At 37.9% G+C, this 24,791-nt stretch overlaps 1 protein-coding gene across 2 annotated transcripts in view; it reads left to right on the top strand.

Annotated features, from left to right (window-relative positions):
* Positions 1-24,791, top strand: part of BEND6 (BEN domain containing 6) — a 77,436-nt gene that overhangs the window by 51,108 nt on the left and 1,537 nt on the right. For both annotated transcript variants that reach the window (XM_021665452.2, XM_012441636.3), the window contains exons 4-6: positions 12,583-12,803; positions 14,349-14,541; positions 15,372-15,508. In XM_021665452.2, the coding sequence (XP_021521127.1) occupies positions 12,583-12,803; positions 14,349-14,541; positions 15,372-15,499 (542 nt within the window). In that variant the 3' untranslated portion in view covers positions 15,500-15,508. The remainder of the gene's footprint in view (positions 1-12,582; positions 12,804-14,348; positions 14,542-15,371; positions 15,509-24,791) is intronic.

Below are 24,791 nucleotides of genomic sequence, written 5' to 3'. Positions count from 1 at the left end.
CTGAAGGACACAAATTTCCAGATTGATACCATTAAAATGCAGATAAATTTATTTGCTAAGTGTTTAAAACTTTTAAATGAATTTTATCGCATATATATAAGGTATACTATACAATATGTTTTGAAATACATATAGATAATGGAATGGTTACTATAATCAAACAAATTAACGTATCCATCATCTCACATAGTTACCACTTTTTTTCTCTCTATTTTTTGAGGCAAGAGCTTAGCATGAAAGCGATCAGTAGAGACAGGAAACCAATGTAAATACCTTACTTTCAAGTAAACATTGCCTTTTTTTACCACAGTAAATGAAACTTTTTATTATAAATAGTGATTAGAAATTCTAAATATTAGGAATTATTAGGTATGGTGAATCAGCCTTTGTGTCTAAATGTATCAAATATACTGTCAAAAGTTTCTTTTTTTAAAAAAGATACTACCAAAAATCCAGGATAATGAATGAAAAATGACTTGTCTAAGGCAGAAGATTGTGAAATTTCAGAGCCCCAGAAGCACAGGGAAGATCCAATAGCTTTCAGAACAAGCACGCCACATGATAAGGATTAGAATCAGAATGGCATGAGACTTTTCACCAGCAATGCTCAAAGCTCTAAGATAATTAGCAATGCCTTCAAAATTCTAGAGGGAAATGATCTAAACCTAGAATTCTATAGCCAGTGAAATTATCAACCAAGTTTAAGGGTAGAATAATAATACTTCACCCTTACAAAGTTTCAAAAATGTTTTTCCTATGCTTTCTTTTTCAAAAGCCAATGGAGGATGTGCTCCTCCAAAATGAGAGGGTAAATCTTTAAAGAGAAAGACATGGTACCCAGAAAACAGGTGATCCATTTCAGCAGAGAGACAAGGGGGATCCATGGAACAATAGTGAAGGGAAGCCCCAGAATGACAGTATACGGTGTCTGGGAGAAGCTGGTCCAGGTATGGAGGGTGCCAGGAGAGAGATCTTTAAGAAAAATATGAAATTGATAGATGACATGCTATATCCAAACATACCAAAAATAGATTTCATACCTCCGGCAGGAAGTTTAGAGATACATTACTGAAAGAACGTTTTTTAAAAAAGGATTAAAATTTTAAAAGTGATGTAATTATTAACTCCAAGAAAAATATCATATTTTAAAGGAAAGAAATTGTGAATAATATTTACATCCCTATAATAATATAAGCACAGTATTTCTTGAACTAGCAATTCTGTTATAATATAGTAGGATGGTGGAAAATGAGAAGAGTGTGTATATGTGAGCTCTGTGTGTGTGTGTGTTTCTGAGTGATTGGAGAAGGAGCTGAAAGACAGCTACATTGTCAGATTATGTAGTTGAAAGTCAATAATTACCTGAATCTGAAAAGGATTAAGAAATGGTTGTATATTGCACATTATTAAGACCATAAGATAAATAGGAAGAAACAGGTAAATGAATGAGAAGGGGAGGCCTCTAGGATAGGTAATCAGGGTGGTGAGAAATAGGACAAAGGGCTGATGTTTTTCATTAAAAGCCTTATTTTTTTCATAAAATAATAAATCCCTGGCACATAATAGGTGCCCAATATTTAGTAGCTACCAATTTTTTTAAATCAGTGATTTCTTTATGTATAAGAAATTGCCAGTTATAGTCCTGAAAGAAAAAAAATTCATTCACATTAATTACAATTATAAAATATCTACTAACTCCCTTAACAAAAAATGTGTTCTTTCTGTGAATAAAAATATAAAATTCAACCGATAAATTTACAAATCTAAATAAATACAAAGACTTGTGGGCTGGGAGCAGTGGCTCACCTCTGTAATCCCAGCACTTTGGGAGTCTGAGGCAGGCAGATTGATCGCGTGTGATTAGGAGTTCAAGACCAGCCTGGTGAACATGGTGAAACTCCATCTCTACTAAAAATGCAAAAAAAAAAATTAGTCAGGCATGGTGGCAGGCACTTGTAATCCCAGCTGCTTGGGCAGTTGAGGCAGGAGAATCACTTGAACCCGGGAGGTGGAGTTTGCGGTGAGCTGAGATCATACCACTGCACTCCAACCTGGGCAAGAGAGCGAGACTCAGTCTCAAAAAAAAAGAACAACAAAAAAAAAAAACAAAGACCTGTTACACTTACAAATGGGAAGAGAAGATGCCAATTCATCCTCACAATAACCAATAATTTGAATGTAATCCTAATCAAAATACCAATGGTCCTTTTGTTTTTGCTTTTTTAAATAAGTTGACACAAATATCCTAAAATTGACCTGAAGGAATAAATGGGCAAGGTAATTAAGAACATTCTTAAAAAGAAGAATATGAGTGTCAAACCTGTCAATATTCAATCATATCAAGTTCCAATAATTAAAAGTTCCTGGCTAATGCAAGCATCAGCAGATCAATGGAACAGAATGCATATCCTCCAAACAGAACCTAATGTATCATTAAGAAACTATTCTAGAAGCAGTATGGCATAGGGGCAAAGATGTAAAGATTTGGGGAAACAAAGCACCTGAGTTCAAGTCCTGCTCTACCACCTAGTATCTGTGTAACCTTGTGCAAATTGTTTAACCACTCTGTGCCTCCATTTTTTCTTCTCTAAAATGGAAATAATAAACGTACTCACCTGAGTGACAGGTAAAGCATTCAGAACAGAGCCTGGTACATAGCAAGTATTTGCTGTTACAATGTTTGCTATCACAAGTCCCAGCTTCATGGGTGTGTGACATGCAGTTACACAAAGCCCTGCTCTTAGAAGGGCCCACATACTGGTTAAAGACTCTGCTGTCACCATCTTAAAATTATTTAGATGTTTGAACAATGAGCCCTGAATTTTTAATTTGTATTGGGCCCTGCAAACTATGTAGTCATTCAGGAAAAGGAAAAATTACTCAACAACATGTTGGGAAAATTGATATTCCAAGCTACATTCTCATTTCACACCAGGTGGCTCACTAAGAACATGACTATACAGTTTAAATTAAAACTCCATGTTCTAATTTTGAATGGGAAGGAATGTTTTGAACCCATAATAAATTTTGTCTTTAAAAAGTTATAGTTACTACCCAAAGCAGTCTACAGAATCAGTGCAATTCCTATCAAAATACCAATGACATTCTTCACAGAAACAGAAAAAACATTTTTTAAAGTTTGTATGGAATCACTAAAGACCCTGAATAGCCAAAGCATTCCTGAGAAAAAGAACAAAGCTGGAGGTATCACTGTGTCAACCTCAAAATATACTACAAAGCTGGAGTAGCCAAAGCTGCATGGTATTGGCATAAAAACAGACACATGGACCAATGAGACAGAAAGGAGAACTCGGAAATTAATCCACATACCAATAGTCAATTGATTTTTGACAAAGACACTAAGAACATTGGCTGGGGAAATAATAGTCTCTTTAAAAAATGGTGCTGGAGCCAGGTAAAGTGGCTCACACCTGTAATCCTAACACTTTGGGAGGCCAAGATGGGAAGATCACCTGACCCTTTGAGCAACACAGGGAGACCCATCTCTACAAAAACTGTTAAAATGAGCCCGGTGTGGTGGCACACACCTGTGGTCTCAACTACTCAGGAGGCTAGGTGGGAGGATTGCTTGAGTCCCAGAGGCTGAGGCTGCAGTGAGCCATGATCACAGCACTGCACTCCAGCCTGGGAGATGGAGTGAGACCACGTCTCAAAAAAAAAAAAAAATGGTGCTGGGAAAACTGGATAATTATTTGCAGAATGGAACTAGATCCCACCTCTCATCCTATGCAAAAATCAATTCAAAATGTATCAAAGACCTAAATATAAGACCCCAAACAATAAAATGACTATAAGAATACATTGGGGAGACACTCCAGGACGTTGGTTTGGGAAAAGATTTTGTGAATAGGACCTCAAAAGCACAGGCAACAAAAGCAAAAATAAACAACTAATCTGATTTAAAAATGGCCAAGACTGGAGGATCTCTTGAGACCAGGAGTAAGAGACCAGCATGGGCAACATAGCAAGACCTCATCTCTACAAAAAAAATTTTTTTTAATTAGCTGGGTATAGTGTCTCATGCCTGTAATCACAGCTACTGAGGAGGCTGAGGTGGGAAGATAGCGTGGGTCCAGGAGTTTGCTGAGCTCACAGTAAGCTGTGATCATGCCACTTTGTTCCCAGAACCAAGCCAGGTCTGGCTGCATTTTCTCGAGGCCCAATAGCAAGAAGCAGACAAACTAGGAAAGAAGGGAATTTATTGCTATAACCAGATACAGGGAGAAGGCTGGAGATAATTCCACCAGGCCAACTCAAAGTGTTACAATTTTCTTAGTGCTTCTATAGGTTGGGGTTACGTACCTATGTGCAATATAGCATTCGCCTATCGGTAACTAATTTTGTTTTAAATGGAAGGTCAGAGACAAAAATGCTTGCTAACTCCGATTAAAAGGATCCCAGTACCTTCAAGGCCTGTCTACTGTGGTAGCAGAGTGATTATTTCTATCTTACCTCCTTTACAGCTTGGTCCAGAGAGCTGCCTTAGACTCTCCAATAAATCTATTCAAAAAGCTGCCTCTGTTACCTTGACTCATATCAGATACAGGTCCTGGCACTAGGAATCAAAGACTGTCTCTATTATTTTGGCTTGCTCCAGGTGAGGGAGAAGCCCATGCAAGGCTCCTACTGGTCATGTTTCATTTCTAGCTTTGATGTCTGGGCATTGATTTCCCTAGGTTTAACTATTTGTTCAGTGTCAAGGCAGTGCTATGGAAATCTGTCTGTGTCACTGGAGTGCTATGCAGGCCTGTCTGGGTGACTGTCACGTAGGCTTGTCTGTGTGATTGTCAGAGAGAATTGGCCTGCCACAACTTCACTTCAGCCTAGGTGACAGATCGAGACACTGTCTCTTAAAAAAGAAAAAAATGGGCAAACAATCTGAACAGCTATTTCTCAATATCCGTGGCTGCTACGATCACAAAGACATGCCAATGAAATAAGACATATATGAAAAAAATGCTCAGCATTACTAATCACTGGGGAAATGCATATCAAAACCAAAGTGAGATAGCATCTCACCCCGGGAAGGATGGCTATTATCAAAAAGACAAAAAAATAACAAATTCTAGTGAGGATGTGGAGAAAAGCAAACTCTTAAACACTGTGGGTGGGAATGTAAACCAGTACAGCCACTATGGAGACAGCACTGTTCACAATAGACAACATTGTGAATCAACTTAAGTGTCCAACAACAGATGAATAAAGAAAATGTGGTATATATAGACAATGGAGTATTATTCATCCATAAAACAGAATGAAATCCTGTGATTTTTGGCAAAATGGATGATCATTATGTTAAGTGAAATAAGCTAGGAATAGAAAGTTAAACACTGCATGTTCTCATTTGTATAAGCTAAAAAAAGGTTAATCTCATAAAAGGTAGAACAGAGGATACAAGGGTCTGGAAAGGGTAAGGGTGAGGGAAGGGAGGGATAGGGAGAGATGTATTAAAGGATACAAAATTACAACTAGATAGGAAGAATAAGTTCTAATGTTCAATACCCCTGTGAGATTGCTATAGTTAACAATGGTATATATTTTCAAGTAGCTAGAAAGAGGATTTTGAATGTTCCCAACATGAAGAAATGATAAATGTTTGTGGTAATAGATATGCTATATACCTGCTCTGTTCACTGTGTATTATATGTATCAAAACATTATTATTTGCCCTACGAATATATGTAATTATTTTCCAATTTTAAAAAATTAAAATATTAAATAAAATCAAGTTAAAAAAAAAATCTTTCCTAATATAGTCCCTGAGTAGATCTAGCAACAACTCAATAGCCAAGAGCACTCCTAGCAATTAGACGCGACCTTGTAGTATTTTTTCCCATTAAAGGGAACTATGGCTCCTTGGATAAATGCCTGACTCCATGTCTTGCATAGGAAATGTACAAAATGGGGCTTGTCAAGAAGCTTGAGCAGGAAATATACAGGAACGTCTTGTCATATCAGAAAGCAACGAAGTTAGACTATTCAGACTAGAAGAGCTTCCCACAAGCCAAAGATGGGACAGTTTGAGCATCAGTAAGAATGACAACCACAATAGACAGAAACATATTGTATTAATATATGTTTAAATGCATGAGTTCATAATCATATTCAAAAAAGAAGAAAACGTAGCCAGACGCAGTGGCTTATGCCTGTAATCTCAGCACCTGGGGAGGCCAAGGCGGGTGGATCACGAGGTCAGAAGTTCGAGACCAGCCTGGCCAAGATGGTGAAACCCCATCTCTACTAAAAAATACAAAAATTAACCGAGTATGGTGGTGGGCGCCTGTAATCCCAGCTACTCGGGAGGCTGAGGCAGGAGAATTGCTTGAACCAGTGAGTCAAGATCGTGCCACTGAACTCTAGCCTGGGCAACAGAGCATGACTCTGTCTCAAAAAAAAAAAAGAAAAAAAAAGAAAATGTAATGATCATCTGAAAACAACCAAGTTGTAATTTTGAAAATTGGCTGATACAAACCAAAATCAAGCATATCTTGCCATTACTATATGACACGAACTTCCGGGTAACTAAATAGTTGATGAGAGGAAGTTTCCCCTTGTAGAACTCCAGCTAGTAAATGAAAAAGAAAAGAATTAGAATATTACTATTTTACAGCCCACTGTGACATAATGAATCTACACAATGATCATCCATAGCTGCCAAGATCACAAAAAAGCTAACCAGGCACTAAATGCCACCTGATGGAAGTTAAAACACTATCTGAATCCGATCTAGCCTTCAGATCCAAATACCAAGCTACATAAAATACAGCCAACAGGAGAATTATGTTAAATACCACCTAAGGGTGCAATCACAGCAAAATCTAACTATAGGAAATTCTCCAGGACAAATGACCCAGTTCCTACTATTAATAAATTGCAAGGGAAAAAACCAGGAAGGGAGAGGAAACCTGTAGTTCATATGAAGGAGACAGTAACCGATTGTAATATATAGTCGTTGCTGAATCTTGATTCAAACAAACTGTTAAAAAATAAGACCACCAGAGAAATTTGAACATTGACTAGGGTTTTTTTTTTAACGATATTAAAGACTTGTTAACTATTTCTGGCTGTAGTAGTAGTGTTAACAGTTATATTTTTAAATATACCTTTTAGAGATGCCTATGAAAGTATTTACAGATAAAAATGAGATGATGCCTGTGCTTTGAATCAAATAATTTGAGGAAGAAAGGGGATCAGAGTATAAATGGAATGAGACTTGCCATGAATTGAAATGGGATAGTTTGCTATTTTTGTTTCTGTTTAAAATATTACATTAAAAGTTTAAAAAATATATACAGCAAAACAGCTTACTTGTGAAAAGATATTTAAAGTATACAAAATTATTGGTGAATATTTAACTGATCTGAATGATGAATGACTTTCTAAGTATAAAATGAATGGATAATATACTAAGAAAAGACTGCTACTTTCAACTAAAATGAAAATTTAAACTGTGTGTTTAAAATATCATAAAATTAAAAGATAAACAATTTGAGAAACTTATTTGCAACTCAAGAAAAATGAAAGGTTAAAATGCCTAATATAGGCCGGGCGCAGTGGCTCATGCCTGTAATTCCAGAACTTTGGAAGGCTGAGGTGGGGGGATCACAAGGTCAAGAGATCGAGACCATCCTGGCCAAACGGGTGAAACCCCGTCTTTACTAAAAAGACAAAATTAGCTGGGTGTGGTGGTGCACTCCTGTAGTCCCAGCTATTCCGGAGGCTGAGGCAGGAAAATCACTTGAACCAAGGAGGTGGAGGGTTGCAGTGACCCAAGATCATGCCACTGCACTCCAGCCTGGTGACAGAGTGAGACTCTGTTTCAAAAAAAAAGCTTAATATATAAGGGAGTTAATAATAAAGCTAATATGTTCTGCTGATAATGTGCTAGACACTCTTGTAACCACTTTCAAAAAACCATTTGAGTTCTTATAAAATAGAAAAAGTACCAATATCCCATGCTTCAATAAATAATTGATAGAAGAAATTTAAATGATCAATAAACAGATTATATTTCACTTCACAATAATTAAATAATTATAATTTAAAATGTACTAAGATTTTAACTTATCAAACAAATGAAGATTGTTGTTATGGATTAGCACCTGTTATTGGTAGTGCAGTGAAATGGTCAAGTTCTTATATTGCTAATGGGAGTGTAAGTTGGAAAATTTTTTCTAGAGAGCAATTCAGCAATATAAATTGCGTCTTGAAAACATTTATACCCCTTAATGCTATTATTATGCTCTTAGGAATTTATAGCATTGACATGATCAGAGGTGCGTATGAAGATGTAGATGCAAGAAGGTTTATCAAAGCTTTGTTTGTAATAAAGAAAAATTGGGGGCCGGGTGCAGTGACTCAAGCCTGTAATCCCAGCACTTTGGGAGGCCAAGGCGGGTGGATCACAAGGTCAAGAGATCGAGATCATCCTGGTCAACATGGTGAAACCCCGTCTCTACTAAAAATACAAAATATTAGCTGGGCATGGTGGCGCGTGCCTGTAATCCCAGCTACTCAAGAGGCTGAGGCAGGAGAATTGCCTGAACTCAGGAGGCGGAGGTTGCGGTGAGCCGAGATCGTGCCATTGCACTCCAGCCTGGGTAACAAGAGTGAAACTCCGTCTCAAAAAAAAAAAAAAGAAAAGAAAAAAGAAAAATTGGGCCTAGCAGTGGCTCCCCACTGTAATTCTAGCGCTTTGGAAGGATCACTTGAGCCAGGAGTTCAAGACCAACCTGGGCAACATAGGGAGACTCCGTTTCTCCAAAAAATAAAAATATTAGCCAGGCACAGTGGCACACACCTGTAGTCCCAGCTACTCAGGAGACTGTGGTGGGAGGATTGTTTGAGCCTGGGAAGTCAAGGCTGCAGTAAGCTGTGTTCACACCATGCCACTCCAGGCTGGGTGACAGCAGGGCCCTCTCTCAAAAAAAGACAGAAAAATTGGAAGCAACCTAATTTCCAAGTTTAGAAAAGAGCGTTTAAAGAAGTTACAGGACCTGGCACGGTGGCTCACGCCTGTAATCCCAGCACTTTGGGAGGCCAGCACTTTGGGAGGATCATTTGAGGTCAGAAGTTCAAGACCAGCCTGGCCAACATGGTGAAACCCCATCTCTACCAAAAATACAAAAGTTAGACAGGTGTCATGGTGCCCACCTCTAGTTCCAGCTACTCGGGAGGCTGAGGCCGGAGGATCGCTTGAAGCTGGGAGGCAGAGGTTGCAGTGAGCCAAGATCATGCCACTGCACTCCAGCCAGGGTGACAGAGTGAGACTCCATCTCAAAATATGTAAATAAATAAATAAGTTACTGAACATGAGTATCTTAGATATTAGGGAAATAACCCATCAACAGGTGAATGGATACACTTAATTATGAAGTAATGGAATGTTAGCAATAAAAATGAATGAATTATGGTATACACAGCATGAATGTCTTAAAATATTATGCAGAGAAAACAGACAAAAAAGGAGAATATACTGTTTGAGTTCATTTATATGGAATTCTAGAACAATACAGCTAAAGAAGTCAGATTAGTGATTGCTTCTGAGGTAAATCCAGGGATTGATTTAGACAGAATGTAAAGGAACATTCTGGGAGGATGGAAATGTTCTAAATCTTGATTAGGTGTGTTTTAAATCAGTGCATCCACTTGTCAAACTCGTACCCCTTACCTGTGTAATTTCTGCTCAGACTTCATGTAAGATTTTGCTGTTGACTATATGTAAATTAGACCTTAAACAGTCATATTTTCTAAAAAGATTTAATAAACAGAAAAAATAATCACTTTACCATTTTAATTGGGAAAAAAAGAGCCATGATACAATTCAATATATACAGCATGGTTCTAATTACGTAAAATAAAATACATTAATAAAAATAGAGATACACAGGCAGAAATGACAAGATGATGTATGCCAATGAACATGTACCAACATAATTCGAAAAAATAGTAAATATTCTTGTAGTCCCACTTCATACCAAATTCCCTTTTTCATCTTACATTGTAGATTTGACCTTCTTTCAGTTCCTCATATGAAAAAAGCTGCTATTCCTGTGCCTCTAATGACCCCCTCATTCTCTTCAGCAATTTAATTCCTTTTCAGCCTTAAGTTGTCAGATCAATCTTGACTTGCTCAGAGAAGCCCTGCTTGCCCCACCTACGTCTAGACATTCCATTCCCCAGGCTGGGTCAAGCACCTATGCCTCTTCTTTGCGGCATTTAAGAATTGTGACTATTTTTTTGCATATACCTCAAGTAAACCACACTGCAAAGTTAAGGGCATGTCTTCCAGACTGCCAAATGTGCCAAAACTTCTGACACCAACTACACATTCAGGAGTTTCCCAAAACCACTCTCATATTCAGTAATTTGATATAATAGAAAACCTCACAGAACACTTATTACAAGGAAAGGATACAAATTAGAATCAGCTAAAGAAAGAGGGCAGCGTCTGGGAGGTTTCCACTTGTGTGAGGCTTTGGTTGTCTCAGGATGCCTTCTGCCCATAGCATCTATATGTGGCAATAGACATAAAGTATTGTCTATCCAGGAAGCTCACCAGTGCTCTACTGTCCAAACTTTTTATTGGAGCTTCATAATGTAGGCATGACTGATCGGTTGATTGAGTACCCACGTGGTTGAACTCGGTCTCGAAATCATATGGTTGGTCTTTCGGGATTTCAGGCTGTGGCCAGCTGCCACCCTAAGGCTATTGCGTGTGATTTGGCCCTACCCTGAATCAGCTCATTAGCATAAACTATAGTGTATGGTCCGAGAGTTCACAATGAGTGGGGAAGACACTCTATCAGTCAGGAAATTCCAAGGATTTAACAGTTACTTCCCAGGAACTGGGACAAAGGCCAGATCGTTCTTTGAGCAGGACAAAGTTCTTGCTATACAGCCTGGTTTGTAAATAAGTCTTCCCTTCACCCCTCACTGTAAGCTCCAAAAGGACATGGACCACATCTGGTTTTGCTCCCAGTTTTATCCCTCACACCTAGCATAGTGGTTGGCAAGTATTGAGAATCTGCCTTTGAATTTGGGAGGCAGCCAGTCTGAATTTGAATCTTGGCTCTTCACTAACTGCGTGACTCTGGACAAGTTACTTCTTGTTACCAAATTGACTTCATCTAGAAATTAGAGGTAAAGAAAATGCCTATTTCAGAAAGTTGCAGTGAGTATTGGATGAAAGAACATCAGTTAATATCTCAGAATAGTGCCTGGCACAGAGAAAAAGAAACCAGATAAATATTTAATATTATTAAATGCTCAATAAGTAATTACTGATGGAATAAGTGTCTGAAAAATGAGAGGTGCTTAATAAATGTTTTTGAAAGAACAGAAAATAAGATTTTCTTCTTTAGTAGATTTACTTTTAATATAGTACCAGATGAACTGATTTGCAAATCGTTAATTATTGTAAAATTGTAGCTCAATAATATGCTTAAGAAAAGCATAAAAAAAGTTTCAGAGTCTTTACACCTCTCTAGCAGGCTGTGCCCTCAACCATATAGTGAGGAATTGAATTAGACAGGGTTCAAGACCTCTTCCAACTCCAACAACATGTTGTTTGTCCTTAGGAAACAAACTAGATATAACAACAGAGAAGACCATTTTACATGGAGGCATGAACCCTCTGAATATGTAAGTTTCCATTTTAAAACAGGAACAGATAAAATAATCCACTGATTACCAAAATTCATCTTTATTCACAAAGTAGGTTTGAACTGTGGCAGTGCATTTTTAATAATTTGATGAAATTTGACTCCCTTGTAAACCATACACGAAGGTCTTAGAAAATTTATTTTAATCTGTGAGAAATGGCTAGTTTTATCTTGGCACATAAACAGGCCTAATGTGAGCTTCTATAAGGTGATTGATAATAGAATCAGTACTAGCTCCAAAGAACAGATTCAACTCAACACCTTCAAATAAAACCCCTAAAAACTAGAAAAAAAAAGAATCAACTTTTAAAACATTCTTTTTAGTTACAAAGTAATGCATATATATTTAAGTCAATAACCAAATGTTTTTTCATTGCTTATTATTAAGCAATTATTAAGTTATTTAATAATAAAAGTAAATATGTTCCAAACACCTTTCCTGCCATGTTTATTTTCCAAAGATAGCAAATGTTAACAGTGTTCTGCATTTCTTTCTTTCTTTTTCTTTCTTTCTTTTTATTTGAGACAGAGTCTTACTCTGTTGTGAGGCTGGAGTGCAATGGCACCATCTAGGCTCACCGCAACCTCTACCTCCCGGGTTCAAGCAATTCTCCTGCCTCAGGCTCCTGAGTAGCTGGAATTACAGATGCGCACTGCCACACTGAGCTAATTTTTGTATTTGTAGTAGAGACGAGGTTTCACCATTTTGGGCAAGATCGTCTTGATCTCCTGACCTTGTGATCCACCCACTTCGGCTTCCCAAAGTGCTGAGATTATAGGCATGAGCCACTGCGCCAGGCCAACAGTTTGTTTGCATATATACACTCAACAAAAAATATGTACATATGCACCTATTATAGATGGTATTTGTAAAGTTTACTTTTTCTTGTCATTTTAGTGTTACCACAAGCAGTGACCCAGTTTGAAGAATTGGTTGGTATGGCTGAGGCTCTGCTTAAGGGTGGAGGAACCATGTCTACATCTGCATCCACCCTCTGGAGAGCAACAAACAACTCCTCACCAGATTCATTTGCCTCAACGTGTAGTAATTCGAATTCGAATTCCAGCTCACCGGTTTCCTTAAAGCCTGAGGAAGAGCATCAGACTGATGAGAAACAGGTCAGTTGCGATACCTGCCTTATTGTTCTTTGGAATATGGTTAAATAAAAAATTAAATAAGGGTAGAAAATGATCATTGTTTTATCAGATAACTATTGGATGAAATAATTTTATGCAATAGGAGTATTAAAATTCTTAAGTACCATAAAGAAGAGGCATAAGATGCTTGACCTAGCCTGGTGAAAGGGAGGGCTTGACTTTGGAGGGGCAAGAAGGTTTTCTCTGAGGAAGTCAAGATTGATCTGAGAACAAAAGGCATGAAACTGTTGTCTTTTTATAGTAAAAACTAATATGTGTGAAACAAATGCCCGGTTTAGAAAACTAAAGGCAAATTGGGGAGAAAGATAAAGTTATTAAACTTTAAAATTCTTAAACCAGTGACAGAAGGATACCTGTGCATTCAAGGTTATATAATTTTATATCATTGACAGGTAAATTTCAGCCTCAGCATGCTGGCTGAACATATTTCTTTCTCTACTTTTCTACTTAATCAAGACACAAAAGCTAAAATGACAAGTTTTGTTATAATCAGGTAGCCTTAGAAAGTATACCATCAAAAATAGTAAGTGTTAACTAACAATCTAACATTGAAAATATTTGAATCTTAGTGTATCAGTTACCTATTGCTATGTAACAGATTATCACAAATTGAGTGATTTCAAATGACCCAAATTTATTATCTTAGAGTTCTATAGATCAGAAGTCTGGTACAGGTCTCACTAGACTAAAGTCAAGGTGTTAGCAGGTGCATTTCTTTCTGGAAGCTCTAGGGCAGAATCTGCTTCCTGCTCATTGAGGCTCTGGTAGAGTTCAGTTTCTTGTAGTTGTAAAACTGAGTTTCCCATTTTCTTGCTGGTTGTAAACTGAAAGTCATTCCCACTTCTAGCGGCAATCACATCCCTTGGTTCACAGCCCACTTCTGCCATCTTCAAAGCCAGCAACAGCTCTCACACTTCAGATCTTTCCTCCCTCTCCTGTCTCTTTTTCCTGCTACCCTTCTGTTTCCTTCTGCTTTTAAGAACTCATGTGATTAGACTGAGCCCACCTAGATAATCCAGGATAATCTCCCATCTCAAGGTACTTAACTTTAATCACATCTACAGAACTGTTTTTACCCTGTGAGGCAACCTGTTACAGGTTTCAGGAATTAGGATGTGACCCTTCAGAGAGCCATTATTCTGCCTTCTACATTTACGATGAAGCACTTAGTATGGGACTAAGCCTGAAAGGACCAAATCCAGTTTACGTGACAATTTTGTTTTTCCAGCATTAAAGGCTCACATCTGCACTGAACGTGACAAGAATTTGTATACACCCTGGAAGAAATACCTCATAAATAGTGAAGAGTATCACACAGATATCATTTAACTCTAATCCCTGATATGTAAACTACATATTACATTAAAATGTAAAATATATATTAAAATATATATAACACATTACCTTTAAAAATGTTGACATTGTTTTATCCTTAACTCAATTAGTAATGTATTTCTCTGTATGGCACTATCTCTTTCCAACTTCAACTCTTTCTTATCTTTTTAGTTCCAGATTGAAAAATGGCAGATTGCCCGTTGTAATAAGAGCAAGCCTCAGAAGTTTATTAATGATTTAATGCAAGTACTTTACACAAATGAATACATGGCCACTCACAGCCTGACAGGGGCAAAATCCTCTACTTCAAGGGACAAAGCTGTAAAACCAGCTATGAATCAGAATGAAGTTCAAGAAATCATAGGTGATACTGTGATTGCATTACATTGTCATATGAATTTTAAATCATATTACTACTCAAGGTCAAGATAGCCTTTCATGGTTCTTTTTTCTAGGAACGAAAAAATCTAAGGATAGTCTAAAACTCTTGTTGTATGTGGAAAATTTTATAGAAAAACTTAACACTAAAAATGGTTATTAAAATAAAACTAAGTTTTATATCACCAAAAAGTTTGAATTCATACAATTTATAGCTTTGGAAACATAAATTTTCACAATCTTTTAAAGTAAAATTTCAATAACAATTTCTATCTTCCTTTTGTTATATTTCTTATCTTTTATTCTAGAAAGATAAAGGCTAATTTGACTATCCTATTTATAGTTTTTAAGTTAATGAATCTCCTTAAATATAATCTAGATTATCCAATTAATTTTTTCACAACATCCAGCAAATGTAGATTCTCTGAATCCCAGTCTTATATCTGTCATTTCTTAGTTGTAAAAAGTTCAGTCAGAGTTTAGTTGTTTCAACTAATGCTGGAAATGGATCAAAATACATTCCTAGCATTTTAGAGCAGGAAGACTTAGAGTTTAAACCAAGTAGGAGGCTTAAAATTAATTGCTACCATAGAATGTCAGTCGATAATATAGACCTTCTGATATCGCCTGCTTTACTTAGAAAAACCTACCTACATACTCATCTGTTTAAATATTTCATGGGATGGGTGATTGGGCTGCTTTTGTAAAATGGAAACAAAATTATAATGTAGAATACTTGATGTTTTACCTCAGTTCATACCCTAAGATGTAAAGGACTCATAAAGTTTCTCGTGTGTTACTGTTGGTTTTTTACAGGAGTAACAAAACAATTATTTCCCAATACGGACGATGTTTCAATCAGGAGAATGATAGGGCAAAAGCTAAACAACTGTACCAAGAAGCCAAATTTAAGCAAAAATCTTAACTCTCAGGATATTAAATAGATCCCTTTGGTAAGTCTTTTAAATCTTCATTGCTTTCAGTGTGGCAAGAAAATGTTGTAATACTTTCATCTGTGGAATAGCATTTTCCAATCACTCTGCTAGAAAATACTAGTGACCTGTGAAAGGCTAATACATATTCCTGGTGGCAAAATCGGGGAACTGGGAGCGGGGCTTAAATTTGGAAAATGCTAGGTTCAGTTTTTCTTTCTCAGAACCTCTCAGATATTTTGATACACTTTTAACATGCCCATTTGCACGAGAAATCTCTAAGAAAGGGATACAGTATGTCGTGTTTTCCAAATGTGCTCTACTGAGGAAATTTTCTTCATAGAACTCCTGTTAACTTGGTGGGGATAGAAAGGAGCTAAAGGAAGGACACATGACAATTTAAGAAGTATTTCTCTCTAGAACAGAGGAGATTTAGACCCTTGGGAAATCTCTGAGGTACATCGCCGAGATTGAATTTACAACTCAAATAACAATGGTCTCTGACATTTGCACAAACTATTGGCTGAAGTATGGAGGATTCTTCTCCACCATCCTACATGTTGCTTCTCATGGTCTTTAAATTTTTTTTTGTTTTGAGATGGATTATCACTCTGTCACCCAGGCTAAAGTGCAGTGGCGTCATCTCTGCTCACTGCAACCTCCGCCTCCCATGTTCAAGCAATTCCCTGCCTTAGCCTCCTGAGTAGCTGGGATTACAGGTGCACGCCACCATGCCCAGCTAATTTTTGTATTTTTAGTAGAGACAGGGTTTTACCATCTTGGTTAGGTTGGTCTTGAACTCCTGACCTCATGATCCACCCGCCTCGGCCTCTCAAAGTGCTGAGATTACAGGCAGGAGCCACCATGTCTGGCCAGTCTTTAAATTTTTTAATTAGTTGTTATTGTTTAATAAGAATTTATACCAAGATGCTTGCACCATACTAAGAAAAAGAATAATTTTGGGAGCGAGAGTTCCGAAGTAAATACACTTTCTATTCAGGCCTTGATCCAGGCAAAGCTGTGAAGTGGAATTTTGCCAGCCACTGTCCTGGCCAGCTCACTTGTACTTACCCCTCCTCTCTCTCTACTATTTTGATGGAAAATATGTGAAATCATGTGTATGACTGTGTTAATATTTTCATTGATTAATAGAGGTATGTGGGTAACACATGAGGGTAAGGCCCACCACGGATATTCCCTCTTTTCTTTCCATTTTCTTGACTTCTGTCTTTGACTTGTATTTTGCCTGTCCTCTGCCTAACTCTAGCCACTTTTGAGACCATTTTACTTGCCTTCATTTCTTCTGACCATGTTTAAATGAGATGTGGAGCTGAATGTAATGCAGTAATCCCCTGCCCCCAATATCCTACCCATTACTGACGATCATTCCATTCTCCCCTGAGAGTCCCTTATTTTGCTACACAACTAAGACCAGCTCTGCTGAGAGTCAACAATGTCCATCTTCCTGAAAAAACTACTACTTGTAACAACTGCAGTAAAATTATTTCCCTTGGCTCACACATACTGTTAGATCGACTTTAAAAGTAAGAAAACATGGCTGGGTATGGAGGCACATGGCCATAATCCCAGTGGTTTGGGAGGCTGAGGCAGACATATACTTGAGCCCAGGAGTTTGAGACCAGCCTGGCCAACATGGTGAGACCCTGTCTGTATAAAATACAGAAAAAAAAAATTAGCCTGGTGTGGTAGTGCACGCCTGCAGTCCCAGTAACCTGGGAGGCTCAGGTGGGAGGGAGGTTGAGGCTGCAGTGAGCCGTGATCGGTTCCACTGCGCTCCAGCCTGGGGGACAGAGTGAGGCCTTGTTTCCCCCTCCGCAAAAAAAAGTTATCAAAAATAAGAAGATAAGGTTACCTGTATCTTTTTTTTCCAAGTGATAGTAAATTTCAGTAGATTGTGATCTCACAACTTTTCAATTATTAGATAATAGCTTAAATATGCCCTCAGTACTTCCCATTTTGACTGGAGGCTACCCACCCAGTTATCTTGATGTACAATGACCAAGTTCTCTCCTCTTTTTTTTTTTTTTTTAAAAAAACAGGGTTCTTGCTTTATTGCCCAGGCTGCTTTTGAACTCACAGGCTCAAGCAGTCCTCCTACCTTGGCCTCCTCAAGTGTCAGAAAGCACTCCACCCAGCAACTAAGTTCCTTTTCTTTTCTTTTTGAAATGGAGTCTCGCTCTGTAGCCCAGGCTGTAGTGTAGTGGTGCGATCTCTGCTCACTGCAACCTCTACCTCCTTGATTCAAACGATCCTCCCACCTCAGCCTCCCAAGTTGCTGGAATTACAGGCTCGTGCCACCATACCCAGCTAGTTTGTGTATTTTTAGTAGAGATGGAGTTTTACCATACTGGCCAGTCTGGTCTTGAACTCCTGATCTCAAGTGATCTGCCCACCACCACCTCTCAAAGTGCTGGGATTACAGGCATGACCCACAGTGACCAGCTAGTTCCTTTTTTTTTTTTTGAGATGGAGTCTTGCTCTGTAGCCCAGGCTGGAGTACAGTGGCGTGATCTCAGCTCACTGCAACCTCCGCCTATCGGGTCTGGGTTCAAGCAATTCTCCTACCTCAGCCTCCGAAGTAGCTGGGATTACAGGCACGAGCCACCATGCCCAGCTACTTTTGTATTTTTTAGTAGACACAGGGTTTCACCATGTTGGCCAGTCTGGTCTTGAACTCCTGACCTCATGATCTGCCCTCCTCAGCCCCTCAAAGTGCTGGGATTACAGGTGTGACCCACCATGCCCGGCCACAAGTTCCTTTTTTAAATGCTATGTTACCAGACCTCCAAGCCAAGTGGCTATCTTTTGGCGCACACTGTTATATTTCAGAGCTTTGTAAAGCATTTTAATATCCTAACCTCTTGTTTTTCAATGTTTCCGACTTCTAAGGAGAGGTACAAAACTCATCTCTGGCTATATCAGCCAGCAAATGTTAAATAAATGAAAGTTAAGATATTTTTATATCAGTTTTGCTTGTACTTAACACTGGAAGTGTTATTCTATCCCTTAGCTATGGCATTAATTAAAATTGAAACAAGGAACAGACATTTTGCTTTGAACCTTGTACCTTTTGGATCTGAGCCTGGCTTAACAGTGCAAGTTGTTTAGACTAGAAATGCATATATTTTAAATCAGTAATGGAGATTAGCTAGAATGGAAATATGCTGGAAAAGACAGGGTTAATGTACGACCTAGTTTGGACATGCTGGATGAATTAATCAGATATAGCACCATCTAGTGGAATGCTGCTATATTTTTCTCTTCTGAGTCATTTAACTCACAGGAGCCTAAAGGTGACTACGTTTGAGGCAAACCACACCCACACCCTGCCGCGCTACCAAAAGTATTCTTTGGAAAAATCACTTTTCTAGCATGGTCCCTATGGTAGACTGTGCCCTCCACTCAGTACTGAGCTCAGGTTGTCACTGGTGGCTTAGATTTAAAAGGGCAACCGTTTCCCAGCTATGGCTAGGGTCTGTGAGGGTAAGACCTAAACTCCTCCCTTCTTTTTTTCATCTATTCTATCTTATTCCATGTCTGCCCTGAAGTTGCCCATACCTCTCACATGCCAAGAGCTTGATCTTTTTCCAGGCTTTCTCCATTTTTTACTTCTTTCTTGCAGGTGTTGAAGAAAAATTTATTTATGAGATTTACAGAATATGAAATCACCTCTATAACATCCAACTAAGTGACCAAACAGCCTTCTCCTGAAATTTCCAAAGCGGCCTCAGTGTATATAATCTCTAGCATAATGTTACATAACATATATTATAACTTGTAGGTATTCTAATACAGTGGTGCTCAAATGGTGGGGGCAACAGGGAGGGAGGTGTGGTTTAGCCACCTTCTCCAACACGGAATATTTAGGAACGTCTGAAGATATTTTTGATTGTCACAACTGGTGGTACTTCTGGAATCCAGTGGTGAGAGGCCAGGGATACTGCTAAACATCCTACAACGTATAGGAAAGCTCCCTCACAACAAAGAATTATCCAACCCAAAATGTCAGTAGCGTTGAGGTTGAGAAAACATGGTCTAATATGATTTCCTTATTTGGTCTAATTGATTTCTAGGGTTTTTATATATTTTTGTAGCTATTATAAATTTGATTGCTTTCTTGATTTCTTTTTCAGTTAGTGTATATAAATGCTATTGATTTTTGAGGGCAGGGGTTGTGTTGGGGATGGAGTTTCGCTATTGTCACCCAGGCTGGAGGACAATGGCACGATCTCGGCTCACTGCAACCTCTACCTCCTGGGTTCAAGCGATTCTCCTGCCTCAGCCTCCTGAGTAGCTGGCATGATTAGAGGCACCTGCCACCACACCCAGCTAATTTGTGTATTTTTAATAGAGATGGGGTTTCATCTTGTTGGCCAGGCTGGTCTGGAACTCCTGACCTCAAGCAGTCCACCTGCTTCGGCCTCTCAAAGCTCTGGAATTACAGGCGTGAGCCACCACGACCTGCCTAAATGCTATCAATCTTTGTATGTTGATTATGTATCCTGCAATTTTACTGAGTTTGTTTATCAATTCTAACAGTTTTTTGGTGGAGTCCTAAGGTTTTTCTAAGTATACAACCATCATCTACAAACAGGCTTATTTAACTTCTTCCTTTTCAATTTGGATACCCTTTATTTCTTTCTCTTAACAAATTTCTCTGGCCAGATTTTTAGCATTATGTTGACTCAAACTGGTGAAAGTGGGCATCTTTGTCTTGTTCCAGATCTTAGATGAAAGACTTTCAACTTTCAAATTTTCCCCACGCAGTACAATGTGAGCTGTGGGTTTGTCACATACGGCCTTTATTATTTTGATATATGTTCCTTGTATGCCCAGTTTATTGGGGGGGTTATCATAAAGGAATGTTTAATTTTATAGAATGTTTTTCAGCATCTACTGAACTGCTCATGTGGTTTTTGTTCTTGGTTCTGTTAATGTGATGTATCCTGCTTATTGATTTGTGTATGTTGAACCATCTTTGCATTCCTGGGATGAATCACACTTAATCATGGTGAATGATCTTTTCAATGTGTTTTTGAATTTGGTTTGCTAGCATTTTCTTGAGGATTTTTGTATCTAGGTTCATCAGTTATACTGGTCTGTACTTTTCTTTTTTTGTTGTGCTCTTCTGTGGTTTTGGTGTCACGGTAATACTACTTTGTAGAACAAGTTTGGAATATTCCTTCCTCTTCAATTTTTTTTGAATAATTACAGCAGAATTGATATTACTGTCTTTTCAAATGTTTGGTAGATTCAGGCTTTTCTTTGATGGAAGACTTTTTGTTATGATTTTGAACTTTTTACTCTCTATTGATTTGTTGAGGTTTTCTATTTCTTCATGGTTCAATCTTGCTAGGTTGTGTGTGTCCAGGAATTTAACCATTTCTTCTAGGTTTTCCAATTTGTTGGCATAGAGTTTTTCATGATAGTCTCTAATGATTCTTTGTATTTGTGTGGTCTCAGTTATTATGTCTCCTTTTCCATTTCTAATTTTATTTATTTGGACTTCTCTTTTTTGTTTCTTAGTCTAGCTAATGGTTTGTTGATTTTCTTGCCTTCTGAAAATACCAGCTTTTGGTTTCATTGATCTGGTTTTTAAAATCTCAATTTTGTTTATTTCTGCTCTGCTCTTTATTATTTCTTTCTTTCTACTAATTTAGGTCTTGTTTGTTCTTGCTTTCCTAGTTCTTTGAGGTACATTATTAGGTTGTTTATTTGAAGTCTTGCTACTTTTTTGATATAGGTGTTTATTGCTACAAACTTCCTTCTTATTACTTCTTTTGCTGTATTCTATAGATTTGGGAATGTTGTATTTCCATTTACATTTGTTTGAAGAAATTTTTTTTTTTTTTTTTTTTTAGACGGAGTTTTCACTCTTGATACCCAGGCTGGAGCGCAATGGCGCAATCTCGGCTCACCGCAATCTCCGCCTCCTGGGTTCAGGCAATTCTCCTGCCTCAGCCTCCTAAGTAGCTGGGATTACAGGCACGCGCCACCGTGCCCAGCTAATTTTTTTTTTTTGTATTAGTAGAGACGGGGTTTCACCATGTTGACCAAGATGGTCTCGATCTCTTGACCTCGTGATCCACCCGCCTCGGCCTCCCAAAGTGCTGGGATTACAGGCTTGAGCCACCGCGCCCGGCCTGAAGAAATTTTAAACTTTTCTTCTTAATTACTTCACTGGTCATTCAAGAGTGTGTTGTTTAATTTCCATGCGTTTGTGCATATTCTGAGATCCTCATGTTATCCGTTTCTAGTGTCATTCCATTGTGGTCATAAAAAATACTTGATATGATTTCCACTGTTTTGAATTTATTGAGACATGTTTTGTGGCCTAAATATGACCTATTCTTGAGAACATGCCATGTGCTAAAGTTTTCTGTTTTTATAGCCGTTGGGTGAAATATTCTGTCAATATCAGTTTGGCCTATGTGACCTATTGTGTAGTTTAACTCCAAATGTTTCCTTGTCGATTTTCTGTCTGGATGATCTATCCATTACTGAGAGTGAGGTGTTTAAATTTCCCAATATTATTATATTGCAGTCTGTCTCTCCCTTTAGATATATGAATGTTTGCTTTATATACTTGGGAGCTCTTGTGTTGTATGAAAATAACATTTTTAACTGTAATATCCTCTTGCTGAAATGACTCCTTTATCATTTTATGGTGACCTCCTGTGTCTCTTTTTACAGTCTTTGACTTGTAGCCTGTTTTACCTGATATAACTACTCCTGCTCTTTCTTGGTTTCCAGTTGTATAGCATATCTATTTCTACACCTTCACTTTCAATCTATGTTGTCTTTATAGGTGAAGTGGCTTTCTCATAGGCAACATGTAGTTGGGTCTTGTTTCTTTGCCATTCAACCATCCTGTGCCTTTTAATTGGAAAACTGAGTCCATTTACATTCAGTGTTATTATTTTTCTTTGAGACAAGGTCTCACTCTTCTCTAGGCAGTGGTGTGATCATGGCTCACTGCAGCCTCAACTTCCTGGGCTCAAGCAATCGATCTTCCTACCTCAGCCTTCTGAGTATCTGAGACTATAGGCACATTCCACCACACCTAGCTAGTAAGCTAGGATCTCACTGTGTTGGCCCAGACTCAGTGTTATTATTGATCAGGACTTACTACTGCTATTTTGTAGCTTATTTATTTTGTAACTCCTCTCTTCCTTTCATACTATCTTTCTTTGCAGTTAAATGATTTTCTCAGATGATATGCTGTAATTTTTTTGCTTTTTATTTTTAGTGAATCTATTATAGGTTTTCACATTGTGGTTACTATAAAGCTTATAAAAAATATAGACATAAATCATTTTTAACAAATGAAAATTTTTATTACAGAGAAATTCTAAAAAACTTTATAAAGGTTTTCTTAGGTCTACAGTTTAATTCCATTCACCTCACATTTTGACTTTATGTTGCCTCAATGGACATATTTTTATATTTTTATACTGCCTCTATCTTTCTTTCTTTTTTTTTTTTTTTTTATAAAGACAGAGTTTCACCATGTTGGTCACGCTGGTCTTGAACTCCTGACCTCAAGTGATCTGCCTGCCTTGGCCTCCAAAGTGCTTGGATTACAGGCATGAACCACCACGCCTGGCCTATATTGTCTATCTTTTAATAGGTTGCTGTAGATATTATTGTTTTGATAGATTTGTCTTTTGAGCTTTGTAGTAGTGTTATAAGTGGACTGTAAACCACAAATACAGTGTTAGAGAATTTTAAGTTTGTCTGTATAGTTAATTTTACCAGTGAGTTTTATACCTTCAGATGTTTTGTTCTTGTATATTAGCATTTTTCTCTTTTCAGACTGAAGAGCTCTCTTTAGATTTCATATAAGATAAGACTGTTGGTGGTGAATTCGCTCAGCTTTTGTTTTTTCTGGGAAATATTTTATATATCCTTCATATTTGAAAGATGACTTTTTTGGATGACAGTGTTTTTTCTTTGAGCACTTTGAAAATATTGTTGTTTCACTTCCTTTTGGCCTGTGTGGTTTCTGCTGAGAAATCTATTGCCAGATGAATTTGAGTTCCTTCAAATGTTAGTTGCTTCTTTTCTCTGGCTGCTCTTAGAATCCTTCTTTGTCCTTGATGTTTGAGAATTAATTATATTCCTTTGAGTAGTCTTATTTAGGTTGAATGTGTTTGGTGTTCTCTGGCCTTCCTGTACCTGGATATTTAGCCCTTCTTCAAGTTTTGGAAAGTTTTCTGTTACTGTTTTTTAAAAAGAGCTTTCTATTTCTTGCTCTTATATGATTCCCTCTTGAACAATAATAATTCTTAGATTTGGTCTTTTGAGTTAGATTTCTGTCTCTTGAAGGTGACCTTCATTCCTCTTCATGCTTATTTCTTTTTGCTCCTCTGACTGTATACTTTCAAAGAGCCTATCTTTGATTTCACAGATTATTTTCTCCACTTGATCCATTCTGCTGTTGAGAGCCTCTAATGAATTTTTCAGTTCAGCAAATATATTTCTCAATTTCAAGATTTCTGTTTGATTTTTAAAATTATTCCTATCTCTTTGTTAAATATCTCTGATAAATTTATGAATTGCTTTTCTGTTCTCTTGGAGGTCACATAGTTTCCCTAAAATTGCGATTTTGAATTTTTGGTCAGAGAGTTCGTATATGACCATCTCAGTAAGGTCAGTCACTGATTTCTTGCTTTGTCTGTATGAAGAGGTCATAGTTGCCTGTTTGCTATTATTTCTTGTGGATCTACATCTATGACTTTGTATTGAAGACTATTCATTTCAGTCTCTTTGGTCTGGCTTGTTTTGGTTTTTATTGGATATGTTTGCTTAGAGATTATTTGTAATATACCAGTTGATTTTCTGTCTTTTTTCCCAACTAGGTCACTGCCTCCTTTTTGGCACTAGTTGGTGCCTTAAGCCCAGGTTTGCCTCAGTTCTAGCCAACAATCAGAGTGCTACCTAACCTGAATGGGAGATGTCCCAAAGAGGATATTCTGGTAATGTAGAAAGGCTAGCTGGGGTTCCATGCTAAGGGGACCTATGGAATAAACCTCCTACGGTGTGGTGCTGCTGAACAGGCACTCTGATTTGGTGCCTTAAGATGATGAGGAAGCTCACTGTCCACCTTGATCTCACTTTTTGCAGTGTAGAAACTGTGAGTCAGAAAGAAAATTTCCTTGTGCTTGACGCTAGGGATACTAGGGGGAGAGGATTACGGATAAGGAAGCCTGAATCTCTCACCACCTGCTTGGAGTGTGTGTGTGTGTGTGTGTGTGTGTGTGTGTGTGTGTGTGTTTTCTCT

This window comes from Aotus nancymaae, unplaced genomic scaffold (assembly GCF_030222135.1).
Source record: "Aotus nancymaae isolate 86718 unplaced genomic scaffold, 86718_ANA_hifiasm-v0.15.2.pri h1tg000040l, whole genome shotgun sequence".
In the NCBI taxonomy this organism is placed as follows: Eukaryota; Metazoa; Chordata; class Mammalia; order Primates; family Aotidae; genus Aotus; species Aotus nancymaae.
This window is presented reverse-complemented; position numbering and strand designations above follow the sequence as displayed.